This window comes from Ahaetulla prasina, chromosome 3, assembly GCF_028640845.1.
Source record: "Ahaetulla prasina isolate Xishuangbanna chromosome 3, ASM2864084v1, whole genome shotgun sequence".
Lineage (NCBI taxonomy): Eukaryota > Metazoa > Chordata > Lepidosauria > Squamata > Colubridae > Ahaetulla > Ahaetulla prasina.
The window spans coordinates 31,333,557-31,356,740 of record NC_080541.1 but is presented as its reverse complement, the minus strand read 5'-3'; the positions used below and the strand labels follow the sequence as shown (position 1 = coordinate 31,356,740).

Sequence of the window (23,184 nt, the reverse complement as noted above, 5' to 3'; positions counted from 1 at the left end):
AGTAAGGCTGTTGCCTTGGACAGCAGTAAGTTATGTTCTCAACTGTGATGGGATCCTCCCGGGGGGACCCAGCGTGTGCTTTGGGATGGGAGGAAGCACATACATTATTTCCCTGTATTATTTGATTTCCTTTCCCTAGCCAGGCCCTGGATAGGCTGATTATTCCTGGCAAGGAATTCTCCCTGAATCATATCGGACTTGCAGGGAATGACTGCTTCTCCCCCCCCCCCCCCACGTCCCCCCCATCTCATCATCCTAATCTAATCTGAGAAAAAAGAGGGCTCAGAAAAAGCTCTGGTTTCTTGTAATTATGAGTTTCTATAACCTTGGAGGGGAGCAGAGACAGGATGTTTTAACCATCTGGTAAGACCGATGCTAGAGGAAGGCTCCATTTCACAGAGCTGTATATGTAAGCAGCAACGGCATGTGAATTATATGCACTTGGGGAACAGATTATTTAACGTGGAATCACAGAGTAATCTAATTCAGAAGGAAAGCAGGTTCACAACAATGACTGCTGGAGGCCAAGACTCCAAATTTTGGAGAGTTTATATAGAAATGGATTTTGTTCAGCCTCTGGCTTTTAACTTGTTACTCCCCCATGTTGTTCCCAGTATGGACTGAGTAGATCATACTAGAGCCTCTTGCTTAGCTAACCAGCAAAACAGCTTATCCTGGACAAGGAATGCTCTGTTCAGTATCCCTGCAACAAAGCAAGTTTATTAACACAATTCACTGAAGAACGGAGATAAACGTCCATTTAAAAATCAACAACAAAAGGCCACCAGAAACTACCTGCCCCAAACTAAAGACTACTGAAGAATAATACTTAAACCCAGAACTGGGATTTCAGTAGGTTCTGACCAATTCTGGAGAACCGGTAGCGGAAATTTTGAGTAGTTTGGAGAACTGGTAGTAAAAATTCTGACTGGCCCCGCCCCCATCTATTCTCTGCCTCTTGAGTCCCAGCTGATTGGAGGAGATGGGAATTTTGCAGTTACCTTCTCCTGGAGTGGGGTGGGAATGGAGATTTTACAGTATCCCTTCCCCTGCCATGCCCAGCAAGCCACGCCCAGCAAGCCACACCCACAGAACCAATAGTAAAAATTTTTGAAACCCACCACTGCTTAAACCTGCATTATATTGTTTTAATTGCATTATGTGTGTTATGTAGTAGGCTTGTGGACAGGATCTTTTGGATCTTTTAATTATGTGAGTGAAGACTTTACAACACATGAGAGCATGCACAAAGCACCTGTATCTGAATCATTAAAAGGAGCTGTTTAGTGGGGGGGGGTGTCTAGGGGGACTTGTGCAGCAGCTGTGGGAACCATTCCTGGCTATCTTACCATGTGCATTCATGCAAAGCAACTTACTTTCCCTTAATACCTTGTAAATATTAGAAAGGCACATGAGTTCTATTTTTTTCCTTTCAATGAAAAGTAGTAATGTTGTTTGCTGATGTTCCCATTGCTTCACAGCGCTTCAGTTTGCTTGATTATAAAACATCTGGGGGCGCCAAGTTGGGGAAGGTTAACTTAGATGCTTGTTTTTGTTTGAAAACCACTAGTTCAAATATCACATAAACATTGATGAAAAATATTTCTTCAGAAGAAGATGACACATTTGTGCTGACTTAATTAACCACTATATAGACATTTCTAAAAGGAAAGTAGGATTTAGAATTGTGGAGAAGAATGTACACAGACTTTTTTTTACTAGCCAAAAAAAATCACAAATACGTATTGCTTGACAAATGCTTTCATGGGATTATGAGACCACACTGTCATCCTGGAAGATCAAAGTGACTAGAAATAAGCAAACATAAAAGTTCTGAAAAATCTTGTTTGAAAAGATTCTTTCTGTTTCTTAAAAAAATCCTTCCCTTGTAATTCAATATTATATTATATTATATTATATTATATTATATTATATTATATTATATTATATTATATTATATTATATTATATTATATTATAAGTGTATTGTTTGTATTGATTATTTTATTGTATTGATCAGATTAAATTAGATTAGATTATACTAATTTATTAAATTTATGTAGCTGTCCATGTCACCAGAAGTGACTCAGGGTAGCATACAACCATCAAATAAAATAAATAATATAAAAATAATCCATTGTAAAAATATGCAATCATTATTAAAAGTTAAAATATTTCTTAAACAGTAAAGTACATAAACCACAAGGAGAGAGAGTAAATATTTCAAGTATGTATCATCCGTAATAAGGGAGCTACCTTAAAATGGTGCCAATTCCTTGGGATCCCTAAACCCATGCCAGGTCTGGCATGACTTCCTGAATATTAACACGGACATAACCTGACTTCTGGGGGGTGGGGGTCATTTCATAAGATGGACAATTTCATGGCTTCCTCTTTTACCCTGCAGTAGAAGGACATTTTTATGATGTTGTATATTATTTCCATAATTTACATTGTACTAACATTATAAGGAAGGAACCCATTAGAGGTACTTCACATTTTTTTAAATCTTAGTTTGACCTACATATGACAATGTCATAATATAATTTCTTTCTTCATATAGAATGATGTGTGAATGGAACTCTAAACAATTTTTAATAAGAATTTGTCCCTTTCTAGCTTGTGCTTGTTTTATTTTTATGCTCTCCTCTAGTCTCATACTAATTAGCCTTCAAAGGGTGCAAATTAAGAGCCACTAAAAAAGGTAGGAAAATAAATCAGGAATTGTTCAAATAAGCCAACATAATTTTATTCAATAGAAAGACCAGTTTACTTGCTCTGAGTTCAGCAAAATAAACTATACTTGATGTGTAAATGCAATTAGTAGCCTAGTTCATACATAACATTAAATCACGTTGTGGTTTGTTATTTTTCAATGGGTTTTGTTTATGAACAAAATTAATATAACTTATTCAACAAAGAATGCAATTGTTAAAATTCTGCATCATCATATATGAAGTAGGGCAATATACCTTATCTGGAAATAATATGTCAATGAAAATTTCAATTTTTCAAATGTTAGAAAAATGATAAAAATGATAGAAAATTATGTTATGGCATGACAGAACCCTACAGCAAGTGTGTAGTTAGATATATAGATATGTGTGTGTGTATAAACACATACACACACGTGTATGTTTATACAGAGAAAGGGGGAGAGGGAGGGAGTACCTATCTGCCAAGAAAGATACATCTTAAAAGAAAATGTCTACGAAGACTATTTCATTACACTTTGAAATCTTAACAAGCAGAATCCCTGGTAAAAGCATCACGTACAAACTACTATCCAAGGAATATTTTAAAAAAGCATTTTGTATTTTAGCTATGACAGCCATGGGTAATCTCCCCAAAAGAAAATTTGTGGTGCATGATTAATACATACCAGCATGTTCACCATTTATTTGTGCCTCTGCACTCCAGACCATAATTACTGTAGAGTTCTGTAGAAAAGCTCCTCAGATCAGTCAATTATTAAGGTTCTTCAATATAGTGAAAGTTGCAGCAGCCACACCACCTTCTTGTTTCTTTGATTAGCTACAGAGAAGATTGGTTGAATTTATCTAGCTCTGAAGATTTTCTAGAAAGCTCTCATTATTACATGAATAATTGTGACTGGACCAATGGAATCCTCTTCATCTTCCAGGGATTTAGACACTGCGATGGAAATCTGTTGTATTTCACTGAAACGGATCACTTCTTGCTCTTAATTGCTGCCTTTACTCAAGATATAGATGAGAAATTTGAGTTTACAATTTGGCTTAGGCTGCGTTGCCTGCACTGTTTTGCTTAATCAGAATGAAAGACTTGAACTGGCATTGAGATTCTGTTTACAAATTCTTTGTTGCTGAAATAATCCCCACTACTCTTAGTCTCAGAAGAATTAACTATCCAAATAAATTACAAGCACTTTGTGATATAAGTATTTGAAGAATCTAAATTGTGTTTTAGGAGTAATGAATACACAAGCAGATCTTTTCAGGAGCGCCAGGCTTTGTCATCTGCTAGTATTTTAAAGTATCGCATTCAACGCAAACCCAGCCTGAGTGAACAATTCTGTAAATAATGGGTCCATCAATATTTGATATCGTCTTGTAATCTCTGTTTTCACCTGTTTCCTCTGGTGTGTGAGATTTCAAACAATATATTTTTCATGGCTCTTTTCAGATTTCATTGGTTTACCATGTTATAAAAGAGTTTGTCTGATAGCCTTGAAAAGTTCTAGTTGCATATTCTAAGGTTTGTTGGAGTTATTTCTTAAACCAAGGCAATTTTAGGAATCTAACATTGTGATAAATGGGAAGAAACAAAGAACTTGATAATTCAATATTTTTTCAGATGTTATTGAAGGAGAGGTACACTTGAAGAACCTTACTCAAATGGACTAGGAGAGAAGCATAAGATGCTGCCATATCTGTTTCTCAGATGGCATGTTGCATTGGTACATCCATTTTATCTAAACTTTTTTGTACAGAAATTGCTAATAGATAAAAAGGATCTGAAATAGATAGGATGCATAGTACATTGTTTAAGTATGATTTGCCAGAAACCTTGTATTAATTCTAACACAAAGTTTAATAAGCTATGGGTAGTGCTTGACTTTTGAAAACTTTTGGGACCAGAATCTTGATCACTGAGCAAAGCAGTCATTAAGCGAAATGTCATGTGATGGTTTCACTCAACGACTGCAATCCCGGCACTTTTGGTTGTGCTCTTTAAGCAATCGTTAAGTGGACAGAGTGTCAGATAAAAAATGTGGCATGCCTCAGTGCCATGGGAGTTGTCCTAGGAGGCCTGGTGAATGCCATACATGAGTTGAAGGGTGCTGCAGTGTGGTGCAAAGCCACAGGTACCCATGGAGGTTTCAGACACCGGCCGACCTACCAGCACAAGGAAAGCTGGTGGTGGCCTAGAAAACCTCACCCACCTGGTCCACCAGTGCATGGAAAGCATTGATTTGGAGAAGGAGGCTTTAAGAAAGGAGCCCGCTTGGTGAATGCCCCAAGGCAACCTCAGTAAGGCAGTTGTACCTTGTATTGGCTGGATGTGTCTATCAGGTAAATGGAACATTTTGTATGTGCTGGTGGGCCAGCTGGGTAGCAGAGACTTCCCAAGCATGGACTAGTGGGCTAGTTAGGCAGCTGAAATTGGGGAGCAGATAGGTGGGCAGGGAGCATTGCATTGCCACTGTGATCATAAGTATGGGCAGGTTACCACGTGCCCGAATTTTTTTCCTCTGGCCCACCCAATCCCTCCTCCTCACTTACCTAATTATTTACTGCTCCTTTCTGGCTGACTTTCCTTCGGCTTCTCCAATCAGTTGCATCAGCTAGCAACTGAATCTGCCTGCCTGTCTGCAGTCCATCAGCTAGCAACTCAATCTGCCTTTGCTGGCTGAGGAACTCTGGAAGTTGAAGTCCACAAACCTTAAAGTTACTAAGGTTGGAGACCCCTGATCTAAAAAATATAAATAAAATAAAATAATAAAATATTTGTGCAGCTTTCTGAGGTTTGGTGTGTTTCTGTAGTGTTTCACTCCAACTACACAAACACACAAAGTCTCACAAAGCTGTATGTGGCATTTTGTGTGTGTGTATGTGTGTGTGAGTCAGTTATGTTGTGTGTGTGTAAAGTGTGAAAGTTGGTTTTTGAGCTTTTTGTGGCTTTTTGAGCTTTTTGAGCTTTTTGTGGCTGTGTGAAGTGCCACAAAAAGTGCAGCTGCTTTTACATTGTGTGAGTCAATTGTGTTGTGTATGTCCCTTCACAAGGACTTGGAGGCAGCTCCTCTGAGGAAAAGAGGAGGCGGCAAAGCTCTGCTGTCCCCCAGGGGAAATCGCCCTGTTTCTGCAGCTTTGGTCGTGTGACTGAGTGGGCGTGGCCAACTTGATGTCACTCACAGCAAGGTGCAGCCCCACCTTGTCCTGAGTGACTTCAAGTTGGCCACGCCCACTCAGTCACATGACCACCAAGCCACGCCCACCAAATAACCCACACCCACAGAACCAGTAGTAAAAAATTTTGGAACCCACCCCTTCAAAGAACAATCTGAAACCACCAGAGAGCAATGTCTAGTCTGTGAGTCTTATGGAGAATAGAGATGCTGCTTATCAATTAGTTTTGTTGTCTCCAAAAGCACCTAATCATTTTATGCAAAAATATTTCTGTTTGTTGTTATTGTTGTTTATGTGCACAAAATGAATAACAGTTGGCCCTAATATAGTTGTTGTTGTCCATAAGGGAGGAAAAATGTGTCTCTTGTCCATATTTCCACATTTGGAGATCTGGACACTTCAGCTAGTCTTTTCTATGCTGAATGATGACCTTCAGCATAAGCACTTCAGATTCATAATGTAGCACCTTGTCATCTTGTTCAATCATTATCCTTTTAGTGAAACCCAAATAAATTATCCATCAAAGTTACAACAGCTAGAAGCATCTCTGGGGTACATGGCTTGAATAAACTCAGGATCAAAGGAAGATCCCACCTGACATACCTGTTTACATTTAGGAAGATTTAAACTGCTGTTCTCTGTTGATATGAAAAGCTGGAGGGATCATTAAGACACTTGTAAAAGTTTGACCTGTACACATTAAAATGAAATATGATTGTGTTCACAAAAACTAACAAAAATCTCCAGGCCTAATTCTACTAAACTTAGTAATATATTAGAGATTGCATTGGTTTATGACCATTTTTATAATATAAGGGCATGTTAAAATGATATAGTGGACATAGGAAAGGCTTAAGGGTTTGTGAAATTTACTTTAAATAGTGGTATAAAATCTCACAATATTAGCAGAAAATTATTCTTATCTAAAATGCACATATACACAATATATTCTTTTTAAAAATGAATTATTTAGAAAATGGAAATTGTGGGAAAATGAGGGAGGGAAGGGGAAGAGTGTAGGGAAAAGAAAGGGAAAGAAAGAAAAAACTTTGCCAACTCTTTTTAGAGCAGTAGAATAAAGTAATAACATTGCAGCTGTAATGTTTTACTTTTATACGCTGTGTACTAACCATTACTGTAACAACAAACCTATCTTATCAGCAAAATCCAAAGTCAAAATTTCAATTTTTCCCTCTCAAGCACAAAATCCAGAAGCAAAATATATACAATATATTCAATTTTACCATTCAGCAACTTTAATTAGAAAAAAAGATGGAAGTTTAAAAGACACCTAATGAAGCCAAAGTTTTGATATTTATCTGCTAGTCCCCAGTATGGTATCAATGTAAACCAAAAGGTCAACACACATCTACATTGGTGTTTCTTAGGCTCCATATCCTAATGCCTCACTCAATTTTGTTTTCAATTGTTTTATATTTTTAAAGAAGTAAATATGAAGTCAACATGTTGCAGAGCTTAATGTTTATTTACAATAATGTTTTGAATTCCATAAAAATCTCAGCAGATATCATAGAAGCTACAGTTCAGGGGTTACTTTGGAAATATGTTCACCTACCTAGAAAGAAGACAGAAATACGGGTTGATATGGGATATTCAGAACCATTAGAATGGTCCTTGGGGAACAAATTCCTGAATTTGCTTTTTTGGTAACTGGATACGTCCATAATTGCAATAATCTGGGTGAAGGTCCATAACATGCTCTCAATAATCCAAATCTGTGAAGCAGCTCTAAACATTGGGCTCTCTTGAGTGAAATAGAAGATGTGACTAGCAGAAATTTTCTTACCCTGAATAAAAGGGACTCAATATCAGTTCCTTATTGCAGTGTTAGACAAAGGCATAATATTCAAATGAAATGAAGCAAAAGTGCTCAAAAATCAACATTTCATCTTGCTCGGAGATTATATCATTCTGTCATCCTTGAAAACTCATTACAGGTGCAATTGCTGGGATTGTAGATCAGCCAATGCAGAACTTCCAGAAAACATCGGAAGCCCAGGCTTCAGCGGGACACAAAGCCAAAGGCGTGATCTCTGGTGTGGGAAAAGGAATCATGGGAGTTTTTGCTAAGCCTATTGGAGGAGCAGCTGAGTTAGTCTCCCAGACTGGCTATGGTAGGTTTGAGCAAATGTATGAATTCAGCTCATTGATAGTTTTCATGTATTATTTTAATTGTAGCATGTAATATTACTAAAATCCTATTTAAAATATATATTTCCCTCCTACGATCACATTCGTTTAATGAGGTTACACTATTTTCTTATTTCAGATACTTAGCCTTCATTAGCCAGGTTTTCTTTAAAAAAATTATATATAAAATGCATTGCAAAACTAACAAATTTAGTAGAGGAATTTATCTCAGATTAAATCATCTTAAAATATAAACAGCCAATTTAAGTCATAAATTCCTGATAAATCATAAGTGTTACCTATCTCAGTGAGGAAATTCTATGAAGCTCAGATGATCTCACCCAGTTTACTATGGACTAATGGAAGCTAAGTGCCTATTTACACCAAGATCACCTTTTGTCTTGATAACCATAATACAAATCAGTTGCCAGCTGTTATTTCTGCTTCCAGACTTACTGCTGAAAAAAATAAGATGTGTTCTGAATTTTCCCACCAGATCATATGACACTATTGTATAAAATATGCTCACTCAGAGCCAGGCCCAGATGTGTCAATATTCCATTAATGGTATATTAGATCATATCCAAGAGTTGCAAACATTGTAGATATCATTGCTATAATGTGATTACTCCTATAGCATCTTCCTTTAACTGGCTCAATGTTTTCCTCCTTGAGATGAGTCACTAACTGCTTACACTAGCCAGCTTTTTTTATTTCCATTAACTAAACTTTTAGGCATTATTTTGCACCCAAAAAAATGAAGCGTGTAACCACTCTGTTCTGCTCCTCCATGCTTTTCAAAATAATCCTTACGCTAAAGATCCTATTTGGACAAATAATAAAATGAGAGGCCTAGGTTTCAAGCAGACCCCTGGAAGAAATAGGGGGTCATTCAGAGGTTACTCTCACAGGTTTTCCCCAAATTATTCATCAGTTCCAAAAGCATAAAAAGAAGCCCACCCCCCCAAAAAAATAGCCACCCACAACTGTCCATCTTCAACATATGTCCCCTTCCTAATCCATATCCAAGAATTTCCTAATTCTCTGAAGAGTTTTTGGAGGGACAAGATGAAACTGTTTTGTGGGGCTGCTTTCTCACATAATTGTTTATCCAACATGTGTGTCAGATGTGTACAGTTTTTTAGCCTGTTGAGCAATTGGAAGTTTGTTGCACATAAAACTTCGATTCTAGGAAAATTAGAGAAAGAAAAAAGTTGGAAGTTCATGTAAGAGATGTTCCATGTTACACAGATTTTAGATTTTTTTTAAAAATGTTGGCAATTGAGAAGTGACCCAAAATAATGGAAAAGATGCACTTTACTGCAAACAGTGGCTTGAAACCAGAGAGCAACTTTGGCAGAGCCAACTTTGCAGAACTCAGAAGACAGTTTTTGTTGTTGTTGTTTGTTGAATAACAAACTCTCCCCCCAAAAAAGTGTCAAGTTCTTTTGCAACTCTCTTTTTTCCCTCCATTTGAAAAGGGGTTTGCAATGCAACATTGCCCTGAGTGCATAGAATTAATGACATAGCCTGCTAGATTCTGACAGCTGTATTTCTAATTTTTTTGTTTCTATTGGCTGAGAGAACCGAGTCTTTTCCATAATAAATGGAAGTGCATGGAGCAATATCTTGCTTGTGACTAATGGGCGAATGGGCTTATGACTTATGGGGGGAACAAGACCACACAGAAGTAATCATACATTCTACTTTTCCATCTGCCATTCCATTCCATTCCATCTCATTCACAATAACACTAAAAAATTTCAATCAGCTAATTATTACAACCGGAGTGTATCTTTTGAGCCTTACCAGGAATTTTTTATTTTATTTTTTTATTTTATATTATTTTTTATTTTATTTTATTTTATTTTATTTTATAATTATATTTCTATACCGCACCATCTCCCGGAGGACTCAGGGCCGATGTTAAAATACCCACACCAATACAATATAAATATAATAAATAACAATATTTAAAACCAATTAAGAACAAATATTTACTGGCCGAATCACTAAAACGGTCAAAGACCGATTAAAACCCCTTAAAATTTCGCTAAAATATGTCTTAGGCTAGTCCCGCTCGGTGAAATAGTAAAGTCTTCAGTTCACGTTTGAAGGCCTGGAGGTCTGGGAGTTGGCGTAACCCCGGAGGAAGCTCATTCCATAGGGCTAGTGCCACCACAGAGAAGGCCCTCCCCCTGGGGGCCGCCAACCTACATTGTTTGGTCGACGGCACCCTGAGGAGGCCCGCTCTGTGGGAGCGCACAGGTCGTTGGGAGGCAATCGGTGGCAGAAGGCGGTCTCGCAAATACCCGGTCCTAAGCCATGGAGCGCTTTAAAGGTGGTAACCAGCACCTTGAATATTACCCGGAAGGCTACTGGCAGCCAGTGCAGGCCGCGCAGGACGGGTGTTATATGGGAGCAACGCGGTGCTCCCTCTATCACCCGTGCGGCCGCATTCTGGACTAGCTGGAGCCTCCTGGTGCTCTTCAAGGGGAGCCCCATAGAGAGCATTGCAATAGTCCAGGCGGGAAGTGACGAGGGCATGGGTGACCGTGCATAAGGAGTCCCGATCAAGGAAGGGGCGCAACTGGCGAATCAGGTGAACCTGATAAAATGCTCCCCTGGTGACAGCCATCAAGTGTTCTTCTAAAGACAGCCGATCGTCCAGGAGAACGCCTAAGTTGTGCACTCTTCCCTTGGGGGTCAGTACTCCCCCCCCAACAGTCAGCGATGGGACTGGGACGCCGGAACCCACAGCCACTCTGTCTTGGAGGGGTTGAGCTGGAGCTTGTTCCTCCCCATTCAGACCCACACAGCCGCAAGACACCGGCCCATCACCTCAACGGCTTTGTTGGGGTGGTTTGGGGTGGAAATGTACAGCTGCATATCATCAGCGTACAGATGATAATCCACCCCGAAACCACGGATAACCTCGCCCAGCGGCTTCATGTAGATGTTGAACAGGAGAGGCGAGAGAACAGACCCCTGAGGCACCCCACAAGTGAGGCGCCTCGGGGTCAATCTCTGCCCGCCTGCCAACACCGTCTGCGAACGGTCAGAGAGATAGGAGGAGAACCACCGATAAACGGTGCCTCCCACCCCCAGTCCCTCCAACCGCCGCAGCAGGATACCGTGGTCAATGGCATCAAAAGCCGCCGAGAGATCTAACAGGACCAGGACAGAGGAACATCCCCTGTTACGTAGTTGGTGTATGTTCAATATTAAAGTTAATTCTTTCTGAACAACACCGGTGCATTATTTCATTTGGTATTTGTTTTATAAATTTTTACCCTGATGCAAAAATGTTTGCTACATTAGTGCTTAGCTCTCTCCCTATCCAGAAACTCCAGGGGCCTCTGGTGGCTCAACAGACTAAGCAGTCTGTTATTAACACAGCTGCTTGCAATTACTGCAAGTTCAAGTCCCACCAGGCCCAAGGTTGACTCAGCCTTCCATCCTTTATAAGGTAGGTAAAATGAGGACCCAGATTGTTGGGGGCAATAAAAGTTGACTTTGTATATAATATACAAATGGATGAAGACTATTGCTTAACACAATGTAAGCCACCCTGAGTCTTTGGAGAAGGGCGGGATATAAATTCAAATAAAAAAAACAAAACCAAAAAAAAAGCCTCTGCCATCCTCTAAGATGCACCCCAGTTTCAACCCCAGTTATAAAACATTTATCTTTTAAGTCAGGGTTGTCAAACTCAATTTCATTGAGGGCTGCATCTGGGTTTGACCTCGAGGGGGGGTGGGTTGCATGGGCGTGGCCAGCTTGACATCACTCCTGTCGGGGGCGCCTCTGGTGGCCCGAGCACTTTGCCAGAAAAAAACAGGCTCCTGAGCTCCGTTTTCACTGGCAGAGGGTTGCAGGAGACCATGGCAGCCGAAAACATAGCTCAGGAGCCCATTTTCACTGGCAGAAGCACCTTAGGCCGGTCCTTCACTGTTTCCAGGGCAGCTCTTCAGGCCAAATCTTAGTACCCCGCAGGCTGGGTCCAGCCCCCGGGCCTTGAGTTTGACACCCCTGTTTTAATTAAGCCATCCAGTTATTGACTCTCTGTCATTTCCCAGCATAAGGGCCATGTCCTGTACCAGCCATCAGAAAGCAACCTGCTAAGTTATCCCCTTCTTCTCCTGATCAGGGCAAACAGGAAGAGAATTACCTCTACAGAGTTCTGCTATAGTGCAAGAAGACACCTCTCAAATTTCAGATGCCCCAAGAGAATTCATAAACATTTGGGTTTCATATTTAACAGATGCATTGAATAATTTATGTCGAAATGCAGTATCTGGGGCAAATTTACCTGCTGGTGTTTGCTAATTGTGAGATACTCAGGAAAGAATGTGAATGTTAAGCAAGAAAGTTAACCATGGTCTTGAATTGATATGCCTACGTTAACTAACTTGTCCAATCCCTTTCTAAATCTATGGCCCTCAAGAGCATTTAATTTTCCCTAATTGCTAGTATGTGACTGATGATCCGTCTTTTGTTTATTTCTAACTAATGCTAAAATCCATTATGGTTAAGTGCATGATTATTGTGTTCTAATATTGAATGAATTATCTCCACTAGAGCGTCCAAAGATGTGACATCACTTTGGATCTGCACAATTTTATGGACTGTTTAAGAACATGACATCACCGCAACATGTTTCTGTTTTCCCACCCTGTAAAAACAAAACCAAAAAACAGCCTAACTTTTATCGCCACAGGTATTTTGCATGGAGCTGGCCTTTCCCAGCATCCTAAACAGCGTTGTCCTCCGAGTGATCAACATGCTGAACAGGCACCAAACAGCCACGTCAAATATGTCTGGTAAATTATTTGGATACTGACTGACTCATTTCAATACCCCAAGTGTTGATTAATAGATTCTGGCTTCTGGTCAAGCTAACAGAGCAAAAGGCTGACTTACAGCAGAATATATAGGAATGTGAAACATAAAGTTCAGCAGAGGCCCTTGCTGAAAGCCAGCTGTCCTTTGAGCTTTGGAAATCTGATGCGAGCCTCTCTTTGTTTATGAAAGATATTACTTAGTTGCCTTTGCCCAGATATTGGACATCTCCAGAAATAACTGCTACAGTAGTTTTTTCTCAGTTTGATTCCAGTTTCCAGTTCCAATCCCTCGGAGTGGATTCAGGGCTGGAATAAGAAATGAATTAGACAAAAGAGATGTGATTGTGACCATCAGTTAGGTCAGCTTGGCTGCAGAAGACGGAGGTTTGAGAGTATTACAAAATAAACAAGACCTCTTTGGGATTTAAAATCATAGCAAGTTTTGCAAAAATTTTGTTTCTGTGTAACGCTACTGCTTCTTTAGAAAAAAAAGAAGCAGTAGAAATTTTGACTATCAGGTGAATGCATGTTCTTCATTTTGAACCTTTTCTTAAAATAGGAAAATGCTTCAGTCACTGGGGAGACCAGAGGTCTACATGGCCCTGGATGTGATAATTGTGAGTGGATCAGGCCAAGAGCACCAAGGATGTTTACTCCTTACTTCAGAAGTGCTGTTTGTGGTTAGCATTGATGAAGACACACAGCAACAGGCATTCCCGGTGACAGAAATTGAATGCCTGCTAGACCGTGAACAAAGCAATCTGTTGAAGGTGCAGCTCAAACAGCAGAGAGTGTCTTGTGATCTAGAGGTAAAGCTCCAGATTTATTTTATTTGCATTCTTTAAAAACAGCCATGATTTTTTTTTAGAACTTTATTAGCAATACACTACCCTTTTCAATAAATTTGTGTTCTCTGATTTCAGGCAGATGGAAACAGAGAGAGACTGTCCGAACAGCAGTACAACAGACTTGTTGACTACATTACAAAAGCATCCTACCACTTGGCTACTGTCCCTGTGTCTGTACAAAACACAGCACCTCTCATAGCTGCAGAACCAGTTCCTGCAACAGTAAAGACTCATCAATACCTGGTTAATCCCATTTTTGCTCATGTATTCATCAGCAAATTTACTATGGTAAAAAATAAAGCTTTGAGTAGAGGATTTAACTGAAAACGCTCTGCTGAAATGTTTCCAGATTTAAAGTACTATCTATGCAGTTGCCTAATAAGAACTTTTACATTTCACATCACATGAAAACAGATGAGTTTAAACTTAAGTGTGCTGGGATATTGAACTAGCACATTAAAAAGAAGAGTCTATTTTGCACTCAGTACATTTGAGATGAATTCTGTAGTCTGCTTTATGAGACAAAATTATGTATATATGTTGTAAAATAAACTGTCAGGAAACAGAAATTGGCAACCTTGTAAGATGACAGTGAAAATCTTTATTTTCTTTTTAATTGGAAGTCTAATATGTAAAGATTGACAGAATGCACAGAATGAACGTTATAATGTTCTTGTCTTTCTCTTCGTTTTCTAAAGAGAAGTGCCAGGTAATATAAGCAAGATTTAGAACTTAGCTTTAAAGACCTGCTCAGGGCTGAAATTTGTACTGCAACTGGCCCAACCTATAGCAAAATTATTCTTTCTATTCAGTTTGGAAGTACTTAGGTGTGCTAAGTGCATTGTGATAACCTAGGGTGCCAGACCATTCTGTTAATCTTCATTGACTGAGATTTTGCCAAATTTCAGTCTTTAATATAAATTAGTGCCTTTGTTGAGTTTGAAGAACAAGTTGGTGACAACACTAATTTATGAGATTTTTTTTGTCTACCATAAAAGATAGCAATGTTTTCTGAAGATTATTGAATGTATGTGCTATTGCAATTCTTTAACAATGTATAATTATGCAAGAGTTCTCATGGACTATTAATGGGGGACCAGTAACTTGCATTATATAAAGCTTTACAACTTTTGTTTAGCCCAGGATACCAAAAATGAGAAGATAATTTAAATCATCAGCTTATCCAAGATACATTATTCAAAGTATGTTCCATTGAGTTACATCCAAGCAACATAACAATTGCTACATTGGTCATATTAACACATTTTCATTTTGATCGACATATCAAACTAGAGCACCACAGCAAACACAATTTGGGTTCCCATAATTCCAAATCATGCAATTGTCATTGAACCAATTCTGGGTGACAGCATAGGGAAGGCTCATTTATACATGATTGACTTGAAGCCAATATAGCCATGTTTAAGAAGTATACATAACTTGAACTCATATTTCTCTCACAGTTTTCTATAAAATAAGAGATTCAGTGTATCACTGAAAATGCTATTTAATATTATGAGATGTAGTTTCCTCTAAAAGCATTTGAATTTTTAACTGAGCAAGTTAGTAGCCAGAGTATCAGCTCTCATATACCTCTATTACTCACTGTCATCCAAAGTTCCATATATCCACTGGAAAGGACTTTTACTAACCATAAAACTATTGCCTGGTTTCATTACTGCTGTAGTATTCAGCAGTTACACTTGCACCGGAAGGTTAAATGGCACATTCTTAAGAAAAGTATATACTTGTCACATAAACTAAACCATCAACCCACGAAAAGTAAAATTCATGGATGTATGGCCAAACCATTTTAGACCATACAGCTGTGTTACTGGATCAGTTATCAGATTTCTCATTTTCTGTGTAGATCTAATTTTTCAGAGACCTCTAGTATGTTAATAGTGGATGTTTTTAAATGTATCTTTTCCATAGATTTTCCAACATGTTTTCAACTTCGAACTGTAGAAGAATCACCGGCATAAAACAGCTATTAGATTTAAATAGATTGAACTGCGATCAACAGGCTATAGTTTCAAAACGTGTGATTGCTCTGGGCTCTTAGCTATTTATTTTTATTTAACACTTTCGGTCCTAAACATTTCTTTTTCTCTTTTCCTCCCATCTCTAATACCCTGCTCAGCTTTTAAAGGCAAGAACTCAATATTAATCTGTACAAGGCTAATCTGCACTACAAAACAATGTTGAAGCTAGGTACTGAGTTTAAAATGTTTTAGCCAATTTTCACTGTTTCCACTACATTCCTAAGGAGAGATTTTGAAAGCTCTTTTGATTTTGTCATATATGGTATCTGTTCCATTTTTAAAATATTCAGCCTTTAAAAACTGGATTTATCCTAAGTACAAACTAGATACAGTCTTTGTTAAATGTTTTTAAGTTATTTGTTAGTCATTGTTTATTTACACTGCTTTAAAATATTGTATTTTATAATTGAATCTTTCATGAGAAATAAAGAATTATATTGCCACTTTGTCTGTTGACAGTACTGTTATACCAATTTGATTCAGAAGAAATGCATTTATAAAGTGCCAAAATAATAAACTAACACAGACAGGACAGATTATAGCTAGAGTGAAGCAACCAAATTTGTTTAAAGCTCTTCTAAATTATAGCAGTAATTGCTTTACAAATCCAATTAAATTTAAAGTCCTGACTTAGCTAAGTTCTGAAAATAGCTATTGGTTCTACTATACGAAGATACTTTTAAAAATCTCCCTGAGATTTATTGTCCCTATTATCTCTAAACATCACCTACACTGCAACTGACTTTTAAGATTAAAATTAGTTGCGTGGCTAATTATATTTGAATATTTATTAATAAGACTTAAATACCAGTTTCCTGCCAAGACATATTTTGGGCAGCTAACAATAAAAAAAAACATATTATTTACAATCGGAAAATGTTAACAATTGCAATTAATTCAAGCAGAAAACACTTGGCTAAAGAAAAATATATTTTGTTCACCAAAGCAAGAAGAATGGAAGCTGAGCTTCATGCCCGAGAGTATGACTTGGGAGCAAAACAGAATGTCCTTGACCTGCAAGAGACCTTAAAAAGCAAGGGCATCTGTAGAGACCATTCCCACATCATGCAGTTCATAGCAAGCTATGCATGGGATGGTGAATCCTGGAATCCCTATGGCATCACTAAAAGCACTATGCTGTAGATTAGGAAATCTGGGACACAAATTGTGCTTCAATCGTAAACATATTGCATTGTTGGCTAACTCAACTGTCAATCTATAGTCCTCCCACTATATTTAACATATAGTATATGTAGTTATACTTTTTCCCCAAAAATAAGACCCAACCGGAAAATATGCTCTAGCATGATTTCAGGATGCTCATAATATAAACCCTACCCCAAAAATAAGCCCATTAAGATAGTCAACCAAATGGAGGTGTTTAGTACTGTAGTTCCTCCAAAACAAGACCTAACCAGAAAATAAGCCATAATGCTTATTTTGGAGCAAAAATTAATATAAGACCTGGTCTTATTTTGGGGGAAACACGGTAGTTAACTATAAAGTAGTATTCTAAGGATTGCAACTAATAATGTATATGTCTGAACACTGAAACCATGAAAAAATTATTAGGTTCTATATTATTTTTGCACACTATATATGTTCACCACCATAAATGGTCCTTAGAGGGCCTTGCTGGTCAGGAAGAGCAGTCTTGGGCCAGGTTCTTAGCTCAATCAATATTTTTACATAAGGACTAGACAACCAGTGAGCCTCTCGTTAAACCAGTTCAGATCTATCCTTACCAGATTCCTCAATGACTTCAGCAGAGCTTCTAATGTACTCGAAAAGTTCTTAAAAATTCAGTGAGGATCCAGAGGATTAAAGCAGCCATGTTCAACTCAGGAAATGTTTTATGACATTTGATATGTCACAAAATGCTTTGTAATTTTTATGTCGTAAAGCAACAGTTCTGGGCCAGATGGATGTCTGAAAGAATTACGGTATCTGGATACATTATCAACATAGCCGCCTTGGTTCACTTGCTTGCCAGTTTTTTCCTTTCCCTCTTATGGTCAGACTGATAGCACCAGAATCTCTTAAGAGGGACAGCATATTGCTAAGACCAACCCAAATTTTTAGCAGATTAGGGAATAACAGCAGGTAATAACTGAAAAATGAAACTCAGTTAAAAAAAAACCAGCAATATCTAATAACAGATTTTGACTCAAGAAGCAAGCGACCAGTTAGTTGAACATCATCATTTTACTAACTTTGAAACGACCAAGAAGGTGGAAGGTGCCAGTTGAACTAATGCTAACTTAGATAAGCTGCTAGCCTCCTGTAGCCCAGCTCTTAACAGCCTACAGCAGCCATTTAGGCTGCCCGCCCAGAGCTATGTGGCACGTTTCCACAACACCTGTTACAAAGTGAACTCTTGTGAATTACAGCAATTTTTAAAACTACTTTTATGTTATCACAAAAGAAAAAAAAATCTGGTTGTTGCTCAACAGTGCAAGGTACTCGATAAATGTTCTGAGAAAAAAAAAATAATGGTAAATGTAAAATGTGGATGCCATATACTTGGCCATACAAATGGTCACTGAATACAGTCCAGTCTTCATTTCTCCTTTTTGCATACTTCTCTGTGAAGCAGAAATTACAAAGGGAGAGGGAAAAAAATTGCTTCCAACTGCCAGCACTGCCACATAAATGCTGCTAAAAGGAAGCTAAAAAGATCCATATCAATCATAATATCAAGATTTTTCCTGTTGTCCCTTAGATTTGAAACACCCTCTCCTCTGTGTTTTAATTTAGAAAGAAAACTTAAATGATTTCTGCTACTAGGGATATTTCCACCTGGCACATTGTCGAAGGAGCAGGGGGTGGGGTTAGAAAACCTCCAAGGTCCCTTTCCAATTATGATGATGAAATACTGCAGTACTTTTTGTGAGCTTTGATTGCTACCAACTGAAAGAAGCCAAGACACACACTGAGATAAAGATTTCATTTAATGAGCACAATACAGGAGGACCAACATTGAAGGTGATCGTTATTGATCACAATAATATTCAACTATTTTGTCTCCAAAGGGAAGCTCTGAAAAAGAAAAAAAATAAGTTATTAAGAACCTGGAATTTATTCTCCCATTTTGAAAATGATATGCAAAATATCATTTTATGTAAGTTATTTATAAAATATTTGTTTTATGAAGCCCAAAGATCCAACAGTTCTAATCCTAAAACAAGTTCGTGATATAATGAAATGCCACTGCAAACATAATTAGCCAGCTTGTGCCTTAATAGTAAAGCTTCTAACAGCATGATTTGAAAACTGCTAAAAATTAGCAGCAGTGAAACTGGGTACATTTTTCAAAGAAAGCACATGAATATTAGAATTAAGAAAAGTACATCATCATCATCATCATCGGACAAAAAAATCATAGAAGTTACTTCAGTTAAAACAAATAAATCTTTTTATTTTATTTTACTTCGCTTTAAGTGAATTACTCTCTTTTATTCTGTATTTCAATATGCACCAGTAACAGGCCTGTGCCATTTCTTTGCTAACAATGTGAAAGTGATTTAATCAGTCTTATTTATGCCACCTAACCCACAAATAATTCAGTTGTCTGCCATTGCCTTCTCCCAGAAAAGTGTTTTGACTTCCTGAGTCAGGGTGGAGAGAAAATGTGTGGCCCGAGATCACCCAGCTGGCTTCTAATAAGGGAGAATTTGAACCTGAGTGTCTCACTCAATGTCAGCACTTTAATTGCTATGCTACACTATCTAACCTAACTTAAAAGAAACATTCCCTTGAATTATTAAAGCATAAGCTGAACAATTGCTTACTTATGATTAGTAGATGTCATTAGGGCTTCACACTGTGAAAAATTCCTGCTTTTTTCTTCTCCTCAAAGTCTTTCGCGAAATCAAATGTTTTATAGAAATCTCTGTATTTATTTTGCCTTCCTTGAATGAAAAAATACTGAAGAGAAAAAAATTACCATTACAAGACTTTAACATAAGCAACTCGATTAAATACTGAATGAAAACATTTTTAAAAATGGGATCAATGTCTATGAAAAAACTGCACTCATGGGCAGCTTAAATTGTTTACAAAGTATTGAGAAAACAGTGGGTGTAATGATGAAAAAGGTGTACACTGTTAACACAACAATCCTCTACCTATTTACCTGGAACTTGCTTAATGACCCTAATTGGGACTAGAATTCTCCTTGCTAAACGAAGCAGCCATTAAACGAAACAAGTGACATCATTGCTTAGAAATGGAAGTTCTGGTTCAGGTAGTCAACTTTTGACCATTTGTATTTATCATGGCCTCATAAAGGGTGCTATATAACCCATAAAGCAGGGGTGAAATCCAGCAAGTTCTGACAGGTTCTGGAGAACTGGTAGTGGAAATTTTAAGCAGTTCAGAGAACCGGCAAATACCACCTCTGTCTGGCCCCAGAATAAGGTGGGAATGGAGATTTTGCAATATCCTTCCCCCAGGAGTTGGATGGGAATGGAGATTTTGCAGCATCCTTTCCCTGCCATGCCTACCAAGCCACACCCACCAAGCCACGCCCACAGAACCAAGCCATGCCCACAGAATTTGGATTTCACCACTGCCATAAAGCACTTCCAGCTGACATAAAACATCACCATCCGCACCTCCTGCAGTCACATAAATACATTCTGGGCATTTGGATACCTGTTCATACATACAATCAGTCTATCAAATGCCCTACAATCATGTTATTGCCATTTGCAATCTCCTCTGCTGGTTTTCCCAGATAGTCAAGCAGGAAGCCAGCAGGGAAGGTCACTGAAAAAGCTGCTGGCTGAGAGAGATTGACATTCCTCTTCAGAGTGCAAAAACAAAGCTTAAATCATGAAGATCTGTTTTGGTACTCTCCGGAACATTTGCGACAAGGACTTGAGATACAACAGGTTTTATGTTCATCTTGCTTTCATTTGCTTCCCGGGAGGTGCCCCACTCCCTTGAAACAGGAGTTGCTTTCCAATACCATCACTAGCAGCCAGTAGGAAGCAGTGAATTCTACTAAGTATTTGGAACCCTGGCAAACAGAATGGCTATGCATAGGGGGAGTGTGTGGTGAGCGAGACTGGCAGCCAAGGAGACAGTGGTGGCAAGCTTCCCCCACCCCCCACCGGCCAAGGAGCATGACAAAGGTCACCCTAGAAGCAGCAGAAGCGAGCAGAAAGGAAGAGATGGGGGAGGAAGATAGTGAGTTGAAGTACACCCTACCATTGTCAAGTCTGGCCAGGTTGCTAAGCACTCAAATTTTGATCATGTGACATGAGAGCACTACAACAGCCATAGCTTTAAGTACCGGCTGTAACTACCATTTGCTCAGCACCATCATAACTTCAGACACTGAGCAAATAGTGGTTAGACAAGGCTTATTTGTAATTTTTCAGGACTTGCCCAAATATATAAGATTTACACTTAAGAATAAAAAAAAAACCTGGTTTATATTGAGTTTTAACACAAGAAATCCTGACCTCCAAGAAAAAAAAGCTTCCTGTTACTAAAGTAACTCCTATCAGAAAATTCCTTCTTGCAATTCTTCCCAGGAGATCTCTCATTTGTGGCTTGGGCAACAGACCAGAAGACATATTGAAGCTTTCTCCTAAAACAGAAGGGGAAATTAAGGCTTTGCTATTATGATCACAATATGAACAACAAAAATCGCAACCACAAAGCATTCCCTATAACAGAAAGGGAGCAGTTTTATAGAACTAATTCTTTGGAAATCGTTTTATTTGTTAGAAATACATGTGTGGTATACTTAGGGCTCTATAAAGGCTTTGAAAAGAGATTTTCAGTAATAGTCAGGACAAAGTTCATAAAGTGCCACTTTTCAAATTAAAGCAATCAAGTTGCAAGGCTCCAGAAGCTATATGCATACATGCAGCAGCATATGTCACCATATGCATACACGCAGTGGCATATATGTCACCATATGCATACACGCAGCAGAAACAGATGGAAGCAGTTTCTCGGGCACAAATGCAACTCTATTTTTTAAAAAAATGACCATTGGTTGTAAAGAACTCCTGCATTTTACAAAGCCGCTCATTCTAAAGCTTTGCAAACTGCTAACAGGGACGCTGCACAACGTATCCTTCCTGCCCACATCTGCAGATGGCATTTCAATCTTCCACTTTGGGATCCAGTGTTAACTGCAGGCGTGACAAGGCCTCGTGGGGTCAGTCAAAGTCAACCTGCTGACTTTTTTTTTAAATTCCGCTACTCATCCGAAAGGCAGCAATGGTCTCCCCCCGCTTCCCGCACTACAACCCATAGCTTCCTTAATCATAGTTGACAAATAATCTGTAACAGAGGTCTTCAAGCTTGGCCGCTTTAAGGCTCGTGGACTTCAACTCCCAGAATTCCCAGCTACGCTGGCTGGAGAATTCTGGGAGTTGAAGTCCCCAAGTCTTCAAGCGGTGAAGCTCTGATCTATAATCTGCACAGCGTTAATTCACGGCCAACCGACCGCAATGGAGAGAAGAACGCAAACCATGAGGCAGAAATCATATCTTTTCGGTCTCGTCGCTCCACGCTCCCACCCAGAGCGATTCTGCTGCATTTGGAGGGGACCCCAAAATGGACGCCCCCCCCCAGCCCACCAACTGCACCGCCACCGCCAGAAACCCCAAAGGATTCCCGCCTCCCCCGGAGTGTCCCAGTGTCGAGCTAAGCCCGGCGTCCCCCAAAGGGCAGGGAAAGAGAGAACCGCGGACACTCACGCCCGACACCACAGCAGGAGGAAGTTCCTTCTCTGACCCCTACAGAGCTAAAGCCGTCCTTTACGCCTTCACTTTTTGAGGCACGGTTCCGGGCTGCGCATGCGCGCATGTGACTACGGCAAGCACTCAGGCCAAACTTGCGTCGCGGCAGCTGCTTCTCGAAGAGCGGTGGGGGAGGGCGGGGCGGGGACTGGATCATCAACGAAGTGGGCGGGCTTTTGCCAGGCGAGGCGAGGGGCGGGGCTGACGGTTGATGCAGCGGTGCGGCGCGACGAGGTTCGGGATGAAATGAAACGCGATTCAAGGAGCGGTTGGGCTGATCCAAGCGGCCGAACTGCTTTCCCCAACCTGGCGCCCGCGATTCGGCTGTATTCGCTTTTTACAGCCTCGTTTACAGCGCTGAGACCCGCAATGCGCTAATCGGGAATGTCCGCGGTATGGCTCCCAGAGTCTGCCAGTGTGAAGTTAGCAGAATAACAGAAAAACAGAGTTGGAAGGGACCTTGGGGGTCTTCTAGTCCAACCCCCTGCTCAAGCAGGAGACGCTATGTCATTTTTAAGACAAATCCCTTGTCCAGTGCCTTCTTAAAAGCTTCCAGTGTTGGAGCACCCACAACTTCTGGAGGCAAGTCGTTCCACTGGTTGATTGTTCTCACTGTCAGGAATTTCTCGTTAGTTTGAGGTTGCT

The 23,184-nt window shown here is 39.4% G+C and overlaps 2 protein-coding genes and 1 long non-coding RNA gene across 6 annotated transcripts in view; 1 reads left to right on the top strand and 2 right to left on the bottom strand.

The window, feature by feature from the left end:
• The window catches only part of LOC131194583 (uncharacterized), a 60,003-nt gene extending 55,977 nt beyond the window's left edge, over window positions 1-4,026 (bottom strand). The window contains exon 1 of the long non-coding RNA XR_009154233.1: window positions 3,382-4,026. This is a non-coding gene — a long non-coding RNA (uncharacterized LOC131194583). The remainder of the gene's footprint in view (window positions 1-3,381) is intronic.
• VPS13B (vacuolar protein sorting 13 homolog B) overlaps window positions 1-16,212 on the top strand; it is a 357,489-nt gene extending 341,277 nt beyond the window's left edge. For all 4 annotated transcript variants that reach the window (XM_058175718.1, XM_058175717.1, XM_058175719.1 and 1 more), the window contains 4 exons: window positions 7,846-8,022; window positions 12,759-12,861; window positions 13,442-13,691; window positions 13,806-16,212. In XM_058175718.1, the coding sequence (XP_058031701.1) occupies window positions 7,846-8,022; window positions 12,759-12,861; window positions 13,442-13,691; window positions 13,806-14,054 (779 nt within the window). In that variant the 3' untranslated portion in view covers window positions 14,055-16,212. The remainder of the gene's footprint in view (window positions 1-7,845; window positions 8,023-12,758; window positions 12,862-13,441; window positions 13,692-13,805) is intronic.
• A 2,496-nt stretch (window positions 16,213-18,708) lies between these two features.
• LOC131194580 (cytochrome c oxidase subunit 6C) lies at window positions 18,709-22,643 on the bottom strand. The gene is made up of 4 exons (XM_058175733.1): window positions 22,498-22,643; window positions 21,247-21,374; window positions 19,567-19,702; window positions 18,709-18,814 (listed from the first exon to the last, which is right to left on the bottom strand). The coding sequence occupies exons 1-3, from the start codon at window positions 22,604-22,606 to the stop codon at window positions 19,586-19,588; spliced, it is 354 nt and encodes a 117-aa protein (XP_058031716.1). The 5' UTR covers window positions 22,607-22,643; the 3' UTR covers window positions 18,709-18,814; window positions 19,567-19,585.
• Window positions 22,644-23,184: the final 541 nt, after the last annotated feature.